This window comes from Momordica charantia (assembly GCF_013281855.1).
Source record: "Momordica charantia cultivar OHB3-1 chromosome 9 unlocalized genomic scaffold, Mcharantia_2.0 BLBB01000009.1, whole genome shotgun sequence".
NCBI classification, from domain to species: domain Eukaryota; kingdom Viridiplantae; phylum Streptophyta; class Magnoliopsida; order Cucurbitales; family Cucurbitaceae; genus Momordica; species Momordica charantia.
The window spans coordinates 9,337,878-9,354,126 of record NW_028275167.1 but is presented as its reverse complement, the minus strand read 5'-3'; the positions used below and the strand labels follow the sequence as shown (position 1 = coordinate 9,354,126).

The following is a 16,249-nucleotide window of genomic DNA, read 5'->3' as shown; positions in this document are numbered from 1 at the left end:
GTCGCTGAAAGTTGGACTTTCGGCGACGAAATAAGTTTTTCGTCACTGAAAGTGAACACTTTCGGCGACGAACAATAATTTCGTCTTTGAAAGTGAAAACTTTCAACGACGAAAAAATATTTCATCGCCAAAAGTCCAACTTTCAGCGACGAAAACTCATTTCATCTCTGAAAGTGTTCACTTTCGGAGACGAAAACTATTTTCGTTGCCGAAAGTCCAATCTTGGCTGTCTTTCGGCAACGACTTTTAGAAATCGTCGCTGAAACTTGTATCTTTCAGCAACGACTTTTAGACATCGTTGTCGAAAATGAAGCATCGACGACGAATTTTAAATTCGTCGCCAAAGTTTAGACGGCAAAAAAGCAGCCCATTTTTCCCTAAAGTTTCGGCGACGACAATTTTGACTTTCAGCGACGAAATTAATTTCGTCGCCGAAAGTTACTCAAAGTCCCCAAATCCCTATCTCTTTCATTTCGCGATTTCAGAACACAACACCCCCCCCCCCCCCGCATCGTCTGCTCCGCCGCCGAGAAGTCGCCAGCTTCCGTCTGCCGCCGACGTCGGACGACTCGTCCAGTCTGCCACATTCGCCAGCCGACGCTTCCGGTCTGCCGCCTTCGCCTTACGACGCGTCCTGTCAGTTCCTCCGCCCAAAAAGAGACCTCGCATTGCCCCCCTTGCGTTGTCCGCCCCTTCCCCTCGAGCTGTCCGCCGCTCGTACCGTCCGACATCGACGACGCCTTCCGTCTGCAACGGCCAATACCTTCCGTCCGCCACCGCCGCCACCTGACGCCGTCCATCCGCCACCGGCCTCCCTCTCATTCTTTGGTATATTTTCTTTCTCCTTTTACTTTGTTTTTTTTTTTGTATAAATTCTGGTTTAAAGTTGATAATTTCTTTTTTGTTTTAATTTTATTGTATGTAGATGATATTGAATTAGTTAGGATTTGTTCTTTGAGGTTGTGAAATTAGTTGATAGTTGGTTTTGAGTTTGTGGAATTATAATTAGTTTGAATTTATTTTTTTAGGAGTTTGTGGAATTATAATTAGTTCGAATTTGTTTTTTGAAGAGTTTGTGGAATTATAATTAATTTGAATTCGTTGTTTGATGAGTTTGTGAAATGAGTTTTGAGTTGTTTTTGAGTTTGTGAAATTATAATGAGTTAGAAGTTGTTTGAGTTTGTTGAATTAGTTGGGAGTGTTTTTGAGTTTGTGGAATTAGTTTGGAGTTGTTTTTTTAGTTTGTGGAATTATAATTAGTTGGAAGTTAATTAATGTTCGAGTTTGTGGAATTAGTTGGAAGTTTTAGTTTTAGTTTGTAGAATTAGTTGTGAGTTTTTTTTTTTTTTAAGTTTGTGGAATTATAATTAGTTGAAAGTTAATGTTTGAGTTCGTGGAATTAGGTGGAAGTTTTTTTTTGTTTTTTAAAGTTTGTGGAATTATGTTTTGTTGTTAGGTTTCAATTATAAGCTTGACTTTGAGCTGTATCATACTGTTTCCCGAAGTTCACAATAACTTGTGCTAAAGGTATGTTGTTAATAATTAATTTGTAATTAGTTTGATTTGATGTTTTTTTAATGTGAACATTCTAATGTTGCTTGTTTAATTTTATTTATCGGTTTGATAATGAAGTAATAACTATTTTAGTTTCGAGCATGCTGGTGTCATTGTGAACTCGTTAATTAAACTGTCAGCGTTATTTTGGTTGTGAGCGTACTGATTTTATTCTTAGTTCGTTATTTTGATTGTGATCATGTTGATAATGGTTTAGATTTCAAAAATCTTGAAAAAATATATGCAAAACATAGAAGTATCTAGGTGAGCCCTGTAATTATATCGTAGTTCTTTACTTAGTGACTATATCTTAGGGATATATCTAAGCTCTCAATAATACTTTAAAAATATCCTTAGGTTGATGACAAGGAATTGACATTATTGCCCTATCTGGTTATTTTAGGAATCGACATTGCCTATTTATACTGAATTGGAGGTTTTTTAAAGAGTATTATCATTAAGAATGAATAAGGATTGGATTAAGGTTAGAGATAGATTCTCGCCCGAGTATGTAGAAGGAGTAAAACAGTTCATAGAATTGGCAAAACATCACGTCAACGATATGAGAAAAACAAGATGTCCATGTAGATATTGTATGAATGTGAAGTGGCATTCAGTTGATGGAATAGAAAGACACATGTTTATAAATGGAATATCACATTCCTATACTCAGTGGATATATCATGGAGAACAACTAGCCTCTTCAAGTAGTCATACAAGACACGAAACTCCTTTGCATAATGATTCATGTAGGGAATCTAATGTTACGAATAATGAGGATGGTGAAATGTATGGTATGCTCAATGATATACAAGCCTCCATTGTAGAAGAAAATGTAGAAAGGGAATAATTCTTTTTTGATACGCCTCTAAACGAACGTGGAAGAGACACGTCTAACACTTTCGAGCAGTTGTTCAACGAAGCATGTGGTCAGTTGTACTCAGGTTGTACAAAATTTTCATCATTGAATTTTTTAGTAAAGTTGATGCATCTCAAGGTCATTAACAATTGGAGTGATAAATCGTTCGATATGTTACTTGAATTGTTAAAAGAAGCATTTCCGACCGGTGCATCCATACCTAGTACATCTTACGAGGCTAAAAGAATACTGCGTGATTTAGGACTTTCATATGAGTCCATCCATGCCTGCAAGTACGACTGCATATTATTCAGGAAAAAATATTCTGAATGTCAAAGTTGTCTAGTATGTGGTGAGTCTCGTTATAAAAAAATAAATGGAAAAGACTCACAAGTCCCACAAAAAGTTTTACGACATTTTCCGTTGATACCAAGATTGAAACGGTTCTTTTTTTCCACTCATTTTGCTTCTGAAATGAGGTGGCATACAGAAAAACGAGTTGAGACTGAGAGTATGTTACACATCCAGCTGACACATTGGGGTGGAAACATCTAGATAGCACATTTCCTCAATTTGCTTAGACCCACGAAATGTTCGCTTGGGACTAGCTTCAGATGGATTTAATCCATTTGGGAATATGAACAATTCGTACAGCATGTGGCCGGTAGTACTTATTCCATACAATTTGCCTCCTTTGAAGTGTATGAAGGAATCTAATTTATTAATGTCATTGCTTATTCGTGGGCCGAAGTCACCTGGAAGAGAAATCGACGTTTACTTACAGCCATTAATTGAAAAGCTGAAATAGTTATGAGATACTGGGTTCGTACTTACGATTGTACAAGTGGTGAGTACTTTCAACTACATGCAGCTCTTTTGTAGGCTATTAATGATTTTCCAGCATATGGCGACTTGTCTGGATGGAGTACGAAAGGATACCAAGCATGTCCCATTTATAAAGAGGATAATTCGTCGTTTCGAATAAGAAACAAAATTTGTTTCATGGGACATCGACGTTATCTTTCTCAAAATCATAGTTGGCGTGGGAGTAGACTGCATGATGGAAAGTTAGAACAACGACCTCCACCAGTGTTAATGGATGGAGACGCAATTCTTCAACAAGTAAGTACGCTGAATTTTTCTAGATTTTGGTAAGAATCCAACCAAACAAAAAAATAAAAGAAAGAGAGATCTAAAATGGACGAAGAAAAGTATATTTTTCGAACTTCCCTATTGATCGAAACTTATGATACGACATAAGTTAGACGTGATGCACATCGAGAAGAATGTATGTGACAATCTAGTAGGAACTTTGTTAAATATTGATGGGAAATCAAAAGACACGATCAATGCGCGTTTAGATATAGAAGATTTGAAGATTCGAAAATATTTACACTTACAAAAAGAGGGGAATAAAGTTGTAAAACCAAATGCTACGTATACATTAACTGCCGTTGAGAGGGTAAAGTTTTGCAGATTTTTGAAATCAGCTAAGTTTCCAGATGAATTTGTGTCAAACATATCGAGATGTGTGAGCGCAGAGGATGGAAGAATATGGGGGTTGAAAACTCACGACTATCATGTTTTTCTACAACGACTCCTGCCCGTTGTCATTCGAGCATATGTACCGAAGTTTGTGGGTACGACCATCGTTGAGCTATGTAACTTCTTTCGTGATATATGTGCAAAGACAGTACGCATCAGTGATTTAGATCGATTGCAATCGGACATTATAGTCATATTCTGTAAACTGGAGAGAATATTCCCACCAGCATTTTTTGATGTAATAGTACATCTTGCAGTTCACTTGCCATACGAAGCAAAAATAGTGGGGCCAGTTAGTTATAGTTGGATGTACCCTATTGAGCGAAGTCTCCAAACATTAAAACAATATGCACAAAAGAAGAACAGAGCTCTTCCTAAGGGTTCAATAGCCGAATCATTCATCATGAATGAATCTTTAACTTTCTGCTCATTGTATCTGACTGGAATTGAAACGAGATTCAATAGAGACAAACGCAATGATGATAATATTGCTGGTGATAAAAATTGTGGACATTTTGACATGTTCAGGCTAAGGGCACGACCTTTAGGGGCATCAACTTCAAAGACATTATCTGTCGTTGAAAGAAAAGTTGCACATTGATATGTACTAAACAATTGTGCAGAGATAGAGTCGTATCGAGAGTAAGTTTGACTTATGCTAAGTACATTTTACGTGCACACTAGCGAGTACATAACACTAACTTTGTTTTTCTCCTTCTTCGGCATGATAGTCAACATTTAAGAGTAATTCGACTTCCAAGAGACAATGTTTCTGCCTTATATGAACGACACAGTACTCAATTTCCTGATTAGTTCAAAGCACAGGTAATATTGATTTTTAGGATTAGAATTTAGATGAACACAAAATGAAATCATTAAGTATTTTGTTATTATCTATTACAGGTTTTGACATTACGGGAACAAGGCGAATTAGATGACGATCTTTATTCACTTGCATTGGGGCCCTCATTAACTGCACGCTCATATAGCGGTTGTATTGTAAACAGATTGCGTTTTCATAATACAGAACGAGATAGTCGTCGAACGACACAAAATAGCGGGGTCATGGTATGGGGAGGAGAAAGGGATGACATGAATTTTTACGGTGTCTTGGATGATGTTTGGGAGTTAGATTATGCTAATAAGAGACGTGTCGTACTTTTTAAGTGCAAGTGGTTTAATACAGACTCTAAAAAGAATAAAATTCGAGTTGACCTAGGTTTTAAGTCGATTAATACATCTAATTATTGGTATGCAGACGACCCATTAATTCTCGCTGGTCAAGCACAACAAGTTTTTTATTTGGATGACCCCAAACTTGGTAATAATTGGAAAGTTGTTCAAACTACTCTAAATAAACGTGTATGGGATATTCCAGAACAAGAAGACGTTGGAAATGATGATCATGTTTCATTGTTAGAAATAGGACCCAGGATTGAAGTAGATGAATCCACTCAAGATAGTTCATTGTGTCTAGATGGTGTTGATCCTGTTGTCGTTGAGGGTCAAGAACAATCAAGTAGAAGCATACATACGCGCGATGTGGATGATTTTATAAATGACGAATCAGAAGATGTACTAGACGCGTCAACTCACAATAGTATTGATGATGTTGATGATGAATACAGTAGCGAATAAATAATCCTCCAAGTACGTCGATTTAATTATATGTTAGATAAATTAGGCATGAAATTGATTTATGTTCAGTATTTGTTTTGTCAATATGTAATACTCATTGGTTGTCCGTCTAAGTTTGTAGAAAAATGAGGTCATACGAGGCAGGTCAGTCACAAGAACACATACAGAGTGGTGATCATCCACCAGCGAACCCGCATGTTCCAGTTCTTCCTCAAGGTACGTCAATTTAAATATATGGAAAAAATAAGTTATTTTTAAGTAATTGGTTGAATGTTTGACAACATACAGTTAGAACAGACGTGCGAGGATACACCCGATTGATAGATCTAGAAAATCAAGTCCGTGCAAATAACACAAAAGTAAGGATCAGATGTGACCCCACAGTGAATAAACCAACTTGTCCTATGGCCACCACGTTTTCTAACGCGATCGGGGTACATACGCGCGAATGTGTTAGCCTAAAACGTAGTAAATGGAGCGAGATCGAACAAAGTGAGAAGATGACAATTCTAACCCATCTCAAGGTTTGAGATTAATTACTTAATATGTTTTATTATTTTTTATGATGTAGCAACAACAACAATCAACTTGGTTCGGTGTTTTTTTTCGTAGGGTCATTTCGATTTCGACGAGTCAGACCCAATTATGATGTCTTTCATCGAGCATGAAATGAAACAGACACATAAGGCGTATAGGTCAAAATTGCACAAATACTACCTAAGTCAGCCCACGCCTGAGATTGCTCGCAACACTCCGCACAAGCTGTTGTTGGCAAGACCAAATGATTGGAATATGTTATGCGATAGATGGGAGTCAGATGAATGGAAGGTAAAAATATGATGTAAGTTTATATAATTTATATTCTAAATTCTGATGTAAGTTTGTTTTGTTAGCAAAAATCTGAGACCACAAACGCAACAGGGTGAAGATGTCATTCAACTATCATGCGGGGCCAAAGGCGTTTGCTATAATTGCCAAGGAGAAGGTATAATTTAATAATATTTTTATTTCATATACTTATATTACTAATAATCGGTTATCAACAAGTATGTGTTATCAAATGCAGAAAGAGGAAGATGGAGGTGATAACTTCAGTGAAATCGATCTGTTCAGAGAGACGAGATATTCCGAATCTAAAGGTTGGGTTGAAGGCGCGGAGACAACTTATGTAAGTTTACTGCTTTTATAATAATTAGTTGAAAGTTAGGCTTAAACTTGTATGTGTCAACACTTTGATGTTATTTAAATATGTATATGCAGCTAGATATGATGCGCATTAGAGAAGAATCTATGCAGGATGGCGGCGAACCCATGCCAGACCCAGAAGTACTGGAAACAGTTCTCGGTTATCAATCAGGATACATTAAAAATGCTGGTTGGGGCCCGAAACCTAAATCTCGCAGAGGTTCTGCTTCAAGTGTACATACTTCACAGCGGGAATAAGAGTTGTCTTAAGAAATAAGTACACTAAGAGAAGAATTTGAGGACTGTCTCACACGAAAGAACATCGAGTTTGAGGAGCGCCTTACACAGAAAGACAAAGAGTTTGCGGAGTTAAAGGAGTCTCTCGCAGACAAAGAGTCTGAGATTATGGGTCTACGTGGTGAAATGTCGGATCTGAAATCCATGATCCTAGAATTTATGGGTCATTCTGATGGAGCCAGCTCATCAAAATAGGTACGTCTACTACTTGTTAGAATTGAATAGTTGTAAATGTGGCTATCCTGCAGTTATGGTAGCCATTTAAAACGTATATCACGAATGGATCAGTTATGGTTATGTTTAAGTGTTGTTCGATAATTCTGTTAAATTTGTAAAGTTTATTGGTGAGTATGCGTGTTTTATGTTGTAAGAGGAGGGGGGTGTGTTATACATACTTGGGGAGGGGTGCTATAATATTTTTTTTTTAGTTTATTAACTTTGTAAGATAGTGTTTGATGTTGGGGATGCTCTTATACTTTTCTTTTAGTTTGTGAAATGCTTACTTTGCGTTCATGACATAATAAGGATGTTTAAATACTTCGTCGTTTGAGTTCATATGACATGTAAATGTGGTGAGTTAACTTTTAATGTCTAGTTTGAGTTAAAACATGCTTGTGGAGTGAGATAGATCTTTTTATGACTTTTAAATTAGTTTTAAGAAATAGATAAATTATTTTGCTAATATAAGTTTATTTTTCATTTATTTTTTCAGGTTTGTTCGATCCCTCTATGGAAAGATTTTGGAAACTTGATCAAATTTTATGAACAAACTTTGTAAGATGTAATCGTTTAGTATATGTTTAAATTGTTTAAGTTTGGGACATTTTAGAGTATGTCGGTAAACTTATATTGTTGTAAAACAAATATTTGTAAATATTATGACTTTTGCAATGAAATTTGATCATGGTTAAGATGTTAAGAAAATTTCGGATTTATACAGGAAAAAAGGGAAGAAAAAAACAGGATTCAGATTTATACCGGAAAAAAGGGAAGATAAAAAAAGGGAAAAATGGAGCCAAAAGGGATAAGGATCTTCGGTGACGAAATAACCATTTCGTCGCCGAAAACATCATCGGCGACGAAAAAAGTTTCGTCGCTGATTAGACTTTCGGCGACGAAATGTTGATTTCGTCGCCGAAGCTCTCGTCGGCGAAGAAAATTCGGTCGTCGCCGAAAACCTCTGGCGACGACCCTACAACGACGACTTGGGCGACGATCGGATTTCGTCACCGAAGACCTTCGGCAACGAAAATGTTGCTTTCGGCGACGATTTCGTTCGTCGATGAAACTTGAAATTCTTGTAGTGGTTGTTTAGTCAAGAAATTCTGCTAAGAATGCTCGTTTTTTAACCTTGAAACTTCTAGAAGGCTCATTCGAAATTTTGTGCAGAAGTCATCTAGGAGAAGGAAGGCTTGTTCCAAATTTTGCGAGGAAGTCATCTCGAAGAAGGAAGGCTTGTTCGAAATTTTGCACAGAAGTCGTTGGGAGAAGGATAAGATATGCGAAAACTCACGAGGGAGATTGAGTTTTAAATATTTTGTTATTTCTTTTTTTTAGGCCCTAAACCAGTTTAAATGTAATCCAAATCGAACCAAACCAACATGCACATGTGGCTCTTTAATTTGTACACATCAATCCTATTTCGCACCACGTTAATATTCTGTTAACTATTAACCTAATTTTTTACGGTATGAACTAAATGTTTACCAATTTAAAAGTACAAAGACTAACATGTTACTTTTGAAAGTTGAGGGACTAAATTGTTACTTTAACGAAAAGTTCAATGACCAAATGTGTTTTTAACATTATTTTTATGAGTATTTTAAAAAAAAGAAAAACGAAAAAAAATAATGGTCATTAATAGGTAACTATCAAATTCGTCTTTAATCCATTAAAATTATCTATCATCTGGCTTAAAAGAATGTTGAAATTTATTAACATAAAACTTATGTCAAATTATTGTTTTCTTAATATAATTTGACATATGAGCATGGTGCTTTTAATAAATAAAATATAATTATTTGATTGATAGTCAGATTTTGTTGATGAATGAGTTTGATTTTAAATATCAAGTAACATTTGAGTTGCATATTATGTGTCAAACATATGTTAATAAAACAATGATTTAATAATACATTCACTCTTATAAATATAAACTTCAATGACAGTTAAGAAATGTAACAAATTGATTTTGTTACCGTTTTTAAAAATCATTGAGTCGTCCATCAAAGAAAGAAAAAACATGAGATTTAAAGACACTATCATTACTATATTCAACGTGATAGTTAAAAAATGTTACAAATGGTCTTCAATAACAATAAAAAAAATGTCACAAAAATACGTTTCGTGATAATCTATAATGGTCAATAAAACAATAAAAAAAAGTACTTTCGTGAAAAAAAACTTAATAACGATAGTTTATAACTATCATGCAATCTTTTATAACCACAATTTATAGACGTCAAGAAAACGTGATAACGAAAACGTTTATAATAATAATTTTAACCGTCAACGTTGACAGTTTTAACTATCAGGAAGGTCTTTACATTGATATTTTTAATCGTCATATGTTATAGAGAGAAAATAGAGATCATACTAAACAACCGAAAAGAGGAAAGAGAGCCGAAGAAGGAGTGGACCCGAAGAGAGGTAAGTGGGTCGGGGCCTAGCAACCCGGGTCGGCTGGTCGATGTCGAGGAGTTCTCGGCCCAATGGTGGAGAACCTCCCCGATGCACCCCGACCCTCATACAGCCCGATCTGAGTCGACTTGGTCTCGGCCCTGAATGCAGCATGAGGCCCATTCCGTCTAAGATCTCCTGAGTGCATAAGGATTCAACTGATGTAAACCCTAAAGGGATTAAGGTTCAACTAATGTAAATTCTGAAGGAAAGGTATGCCTAAAAACCCTATTCTCTGTATTCGACTACTCCGATACTAACTTAAGCATCAGAACTCGTGTGACAAGAGTCACATCGGTCTTAGCGTTATTCTGTTTTGCAGGTCTCATCGATATCTTAATTCTAGAAGATTGGTACGAATTTGGTGAGATCCCAGGAAGCCGAATTCTAGCATCAACAGTCATAAAAAAAAAATTATATTGACAATATTGAATATCACAACTGGAAACCGTTAGCAAAGTGCCATGCAACTGGAAACCGTGAAATTGAAATCAAATTGATTGGAATAAGAATGTTATTTTTAGATGCTATTTACCATAAAGTTTTTGGAATCGAAATCAAAATTCACTTGATGTTGTTCACTAAAACTGTATGAAATCAAAATCGAAATCAAATATATAGTAATTACTAGTATATCCATTTATTCTTTATAGCTAATTACAAGTGGGTTTTTTTTTAAATATTATTGTAAATAAAACTTATTTTAAAAATATAGTTGTTTAATTAAAAATATTAAAAATATTGTAGATTTTGAAACTTATTTTAAAAATATTGTAGTTTTAAAAAACTGAAAGTTGGTCGTCTCTTCAAAAGACGACCATTTAGACGTGGCGCGATGGCGCCACGTAAATTTTTTTAAAAATTGAACGTGGTCGTCTCTAAGAGACAACCATGTGGGATGGTACGACCATCCGGTCGGTTCATTTTTAAAAAAAAAATATAATTGTTTATATTATATATTATTTAGTAGTTTTAATGTAAAAAATTTCTTAGTGGTGTAGTGGGTGTATTGCTATTCTTGGGTCACACATCTTTCTTTTTTATAACCACGAATCATCTCTTTTCTCTTTTTTACTTAATATAAATAATAATATATAAAATATAAACAAGAATATATAAAATAAAAGAAAATACAATGATAGTGATAATAATAAATGTATCATTATTATTAAATAAATAATAATATATATATAAAAAAGATGATTAATGGTTATAAAAAAGAAAGATTTGTCATTGGGATGGAAGAAATATTAAGGTAGCAGTGCACCCACTACACTATTAAGGAACTTTTTACATTAAAGCTACTAAATAAAATATAATATAAACAATTATATGTATATTTTTTTTTCAGAAATGAACTGACTGGATGGTCGTCTAAGAGATGACCATGTTCAAATTTTAAAAAAAATTTACTTGGCACCATGTCTAAATGGTCTTTTTAAAGACGACCAACCTTCAGTTTTTTAAAACTACAATATTTTTAAATATGTTTCAAAATCTACAGTATTTTTAATATTTTTAATTAAACAACTATCTTTCTAAAATAAGTTTCATTTACGACAATATTAAAAAAAAACCGAATTACAATTACATTACGCTAATCGTTTTTTAAATTAAAATAGTAATAAATTCTAATTTAATTTATTACTACAGTAAATATATTTTATTATAATAATGTATTTAATATTAATAAATAATTAATATTTAAAATAAATTCTATCAACTAAAATATTTTTTTATTAAAGCAACATCATTTAATATTAGCGTTTTTTAATTAAAATAGTAATAAATTCTAAGCTAATTTATTACTATAGTAAATATTTTTTATTATAACAATTTATTTCATATTAATAAATAATTAATAAAATTCTATCAACTAAAATATTTTTTTTATTAAACCACCATCATTTAATATAAAATATTATTAAATTTTATTATTCGAATATTTTATTATATATGTTACTTTTTCCATATAACACCAATGTAGGGGTTTTTTTAGTACAACACTAATGCAGGGTTCTAAATTCAAAACGTACTGCATTTTTATCGAAATTACATGCCCAATTATTTAAGATAAGGATTACAATAATTTTTAAGTTTAAGTAAACGACATTTCTTTAATCAAAGCGAATATAGTTCAATGATAATTAATATATACCTAAAACTAAAAGACATTTCACCTTTCACAAAAAAAAAAAAAAAAAAGACATTTCTTTAAATTTCAAGCACATAAAAAATAAATACAACGACCAAAAGCCGCAATTGACATTGTGGGTTTGAGTTCGCCGTCAAAAACTACGTCAAGGGTTAAAACATATATATGCAACAACTCGATGTCGTTTTGCAACAACTCGAAGAGAAAAAAAGCTCGTCTCGTTTCTACCACGGCTGCTCTTCCGAGCGGAAACCAGCGCCGGCTTGAGAAAGATTCTCTACCGATCCGATAAAATCCATCGCCCAGAAGAAGCACAAGAACCAGACTAGAATTTGCAGTCGGGGCGCAATCATTGTTCATGCATTTTCAATCCCTATATTCAGTTTTCCAGTCGAATTGAAGTAGGATTCGGTGCTACTGGACTGAAGAAGCGGAAGAAAAATGCTGAGGCTAAGATCATTTCGGCCTACAAATGAGAAGGTCGTCAAGATACAGATGCATCCGACCCATCCATGGCTTGTTACAGCCGATGCGTCGGATCACGTCTCTGTCTGGAATTGGGAGCATCGGCAGGTCATTTACGAGCTCAAAGCAGGCGGAGTTGATCAGAGGCGTCTCGTTGGTGCCAAGTTGGAGAAGCTCGCTGAGGGTGAATTAGGTTCGACCCATTGATTTATTGTTGTTGAAAATGTGTAATTCATCTTTGTGACGAAAATTTCTGCTGATTTGGGTCTGTTGAATGGGATTGTTAGATTCCAAGGGGAAGCCGACCGAAGCTATACGAGGGGGAAGGTGTGAATCCAGAATCTTGCAGTTATCTTTTGTTTGCATCACTTCCTGAACCATCTCATGGAGCTCATTGTTGCGCGCAGTGTGAAGCAGGTGAACTTTTATGACGATGATGTACGCTTTTGGCAACTTTGGCGGAACCGCTCGGCAGCTGCTGAAGCTCCTTCAGCCGTTAACCAAGTTACATCAGCTTTGAGTTCCCCTGCCCCTTCCACAAAAGGGAGACATTTTCTAGTTATCTGTTGTGAATATAAAGCCATATTCTTGGACTTGGTGACAATGCGAGGCCGTGATGTACCGAAGCAGGATCTTGACAATAAATCTCTTCTCTGGTAAGTTGTCACTCTGTTTGATTGGTAGTGTGTTTGTAGAATAAAGTAGCGTTTTGAATTCTATATTGAAATTGAACTTCTAATTTGGAAGTATGGAATACAGTTTTGAAATTCAGCATTTCTTTGTTCCATTTGAAATTTTGTGATACCTTGATATTGTAGTGCCTTCCATTTAATCGCAATGGAAGTGTGAAATTGTACTCCAACACAATAATTGGACATTCCCGGTTGATGGAGTTTGACCCGTGTCATTATTCAGGTTTGATATTACAGACTACTGTCTAAAAGGAGTAATCATAAAGGACTTTGGTTATAAAAAAATCAGTATCATATCACATTGAAGAATTTAAAAGGCTCCAAAAAGAATTGCGAATCTTTTAAAAATCAGGGTGTCGAAAAAGAGAAGAAACGATAATGCAGGCCCTCCAAAAAAGAATCCATGAATCAACAAAGATAAGAGAAAAGCCCTCAAATAAAGGGATTAATGGAACATTCAACTTCAAAATGGTTCTTCAAAGCAATGGATACTTCTTTCCAATTATCAAGAGTGTTAAGTCTTCAAAGAATTCTAATCCAATCCAACCACTTCCTTTTCCTTTTTGATCCAGTATGATTGTTGAATATCCTGTTTTTCATTGACTTGAGTTGTGATCCTTGAAAAGAAATTCCTTTGAACTTTCTTCATTTTCTTAATCCCCCAACCTTCTACTTTCAGCTCTAGTAGGAGAACCAATTTCATTTCGCTTCAAAATATAATCTTGTAACATTTCCCAAAAAAACCTGTTTTGTGGATGGACTTGACCCTTGTGAAAGCTCTATTCTTTTGCATCTTTTGAAATGTGGAGTATTAAGTTATCTTATTTATTTATTTATTTATTATTATTATTATTATTATTATTATTATTATTATTATTTTTCTTTTATAGAAAGAAACATGTATTTAATTGATGATATGAAATATAAAAAGGCCATATTGGAAGTTACAAAAACGCCTTCCAATTTGCTATAAGGTAGTTTAGGTTGTAACTATTGAGTGTGGAGTAGAAACATTTACACAATTCTAGAGTAAGTACAAATAACTCTATCAAAAAAGATCTCAAAAGGGAGAAAGGAGTCGATAAAGATCCTATTGTTCCTTTCCATCCACAACCTCCACAGGTAAGCCCTAATGATTTGGGCCCAAAAGGATTGCTCTCTCTTTTTTGAATGGATGACAGCCATGAGAATGTTGAGGAAGAATTTTCGGTGGTTGTGTAATGCAGTTTTCCACCTGAAAGCTGTTAGAATCCTTTCCCAAAATGTGGATGTGAAGTCACGTTTGATAAAGAGGTGACCTTGAGTTTCAGGAGCCGTATAGCAAAGGTGGCAGCAGTTGGGGGAGAGGGCAGTGTGTGGTAGTCGTCTTTGGACCTTGCACAGTTACTTAGCTCCCAGTAGAAAGCTTGATTTTCTTAGGATATTTCCCATGGCAAAAGCTGAGATAGAGGGGAGGTGGCTGGCTATTCTCAGTGGAAGCCCATAGAGAGAAGACAGATCTTGTGCATGTTGTAGAGCTTTGAGGGGTCCTGTGTCCAGATCCATTTATCGTCAATAGGGGGAGGGACAAACCTGTTTAATACATGTGTTAGTTGTAGCCATTCTTCCAACTCTTCATCTTTAAGTGTTCTGTGGAAGTTGTAATCCCAGGAGGCTGTGGCCTTGGACCAAAGATCTGAGATTTTGGCATCTTTGTTCAAGGTGATAGCATAAAGTCTGGGGAAGTGGGTGGCCAAAATCTCAGTATTCAACCAATTGTCATTCCAGAAGCTTAGTTGGCTGTTTTCTCCAATCTGGCAGTAGGCGTTTGCCTTAGTAATGTGTGTTTGTGATAGGATAGTGCACCATGGACCTTTGGATGAGCTCAAACGGTTGGTAGGTCAGATTGCCGTGGAGGTCTCAACATACTTTGCCAAAATGAATTTCCTCCAAAGCTGATTTGCCTCTATTAGAAAACGCCATATCCACTTGGACAGCTAGGCGATGTTCCTTTTCTTGATGTTACCAATGCCTAAGCCCCCTTTGAGAAACGGAAGCTGTACCTTGTTCCAATTGACTAGGTGAAGCTTTCCTTTCTTGCTTGGTCACTCCCAGAGGAAGTCTCTGAAGACTTATTCTATCTTTTCTGCTACCTGTCCAGAGAGGTTGAAAAGAGAAAGATAGTAAGTGAGTAAGTTAGCAAGAACCGATGGGATGATAGTATGTCTCCCCCTTTTGAGATGAAAGAATTGCTCCACTTGTTGCTGTGAGATTATGATGGGTAACCAAAATGATTCCTTCCTAGGGTTGCCGTTCAATTGGAGGCCCAAATAAGTAGTAGGCCAAGTGCCCAATTTGCGTCCCCATAGCTGTGGGTCTAGTGAAATGCCAAGAATTTCTGATTTATTATACTTGATGTCGAGTCCGGATGCATCTTGAAAAGCCTTGACTATTATTTGGAGATTCTTGATATTCTATGGGTCCTTGCTAGAAAATAAGAGGGTATCATCAGAAAAAAGTAGGTGATTAATTCTGATGTTGCCACACCTAGATACAATGATACATACCCCTTGAGGAGGCCTCGTTTTCTTCAAGAATGAGCAGCCTACTTTGCCTTGGAACTTCTTTTGGCTAATACATCTCGATTTTATTATTACAAAACGATACGTTCTTGTTGGACTATAAGTTCCTCTTGTAATAACCTAGTAACTGCACTGTCAATAAATTTTTATTTGTACCTAATGCACGTATTGCATAAAAGAACACATGTTTGTGTCAATCTGGACTGCATTTTACTTCATCCAATCATCAGTCATTTTCTTTTTAGATTCAAATGTTTCAATTGCCAAATTTACAAAAAGTTCCATCCTTTTCCAATAAAAATTTTACAAATTTGAAATTTTCAGCAAAAATCCTCAATTTCTATCTACAGGAACGTGATAGATGTATATTTAAATTGAGTTGATTACTTAAGCTGTTATTAGAGTCCTTTGTTTGTGGTTGGTTTTGAATCACTAAATTGTTCATCTTCTTTTTTCCTTCTCTTTTCTAAAACTCTGCCACCACCCATGTTGCAGCATGGAGTTCCTTTCTAGATCTTCGGGAGGAGATGGTCCTCTTGTTGCCTTTGGTGGATCAGATGGTGTTATTAGGGTCCTCTCAATGCTAACCTGGAAGGTTTGAACTTTTTTCTTACTGGCC

At 35.4% G+C, this 16,249-nt stretch overlaps 1 protein-coding gene and 1 pseudogene across 1 annotated transcript in view; both read left to right on the top strand.

The window, feature by feature from the left end:
• The first annotated feature begins 2,017 nt into the window (after positions 1–2,017).
• On the top strand, positions 2,018–5,596 carry LOC148208918 (uncharacterized; annotated as a pseudogene).
• Positions 5,597–12,093: 6,497 nt separating this feature from the next.
• The window catches only part of LOC111023603 (Transducin/WD40 repeat-like superfamily protein), a 29,569-nt gene continuing 25,413 nt past the window's right edge, over positions 12,094–16,249 (top strand). The window contains exons 1-4 of the mRNA XM_088117088.1: positions 12,094–12,570; positions 12,665–12,704; positions 12,785–13,033; positions 16,126–16,225. Of these exons, the coding sequence (XP_087973214.1) occupies positions 12,354–12,570; positions 12,665–12,704; positions 12,785–13,033; positions 16,126–16,225 (606 nt within the window). The 5' untranslated portion in view covers positions 12,094–12,353. The remainder of the gene's footprint in view (positions 12,571–12,664; positions 12,705–12,784; positions 13,034–16,125; positions 16,226–16,249) is intronic.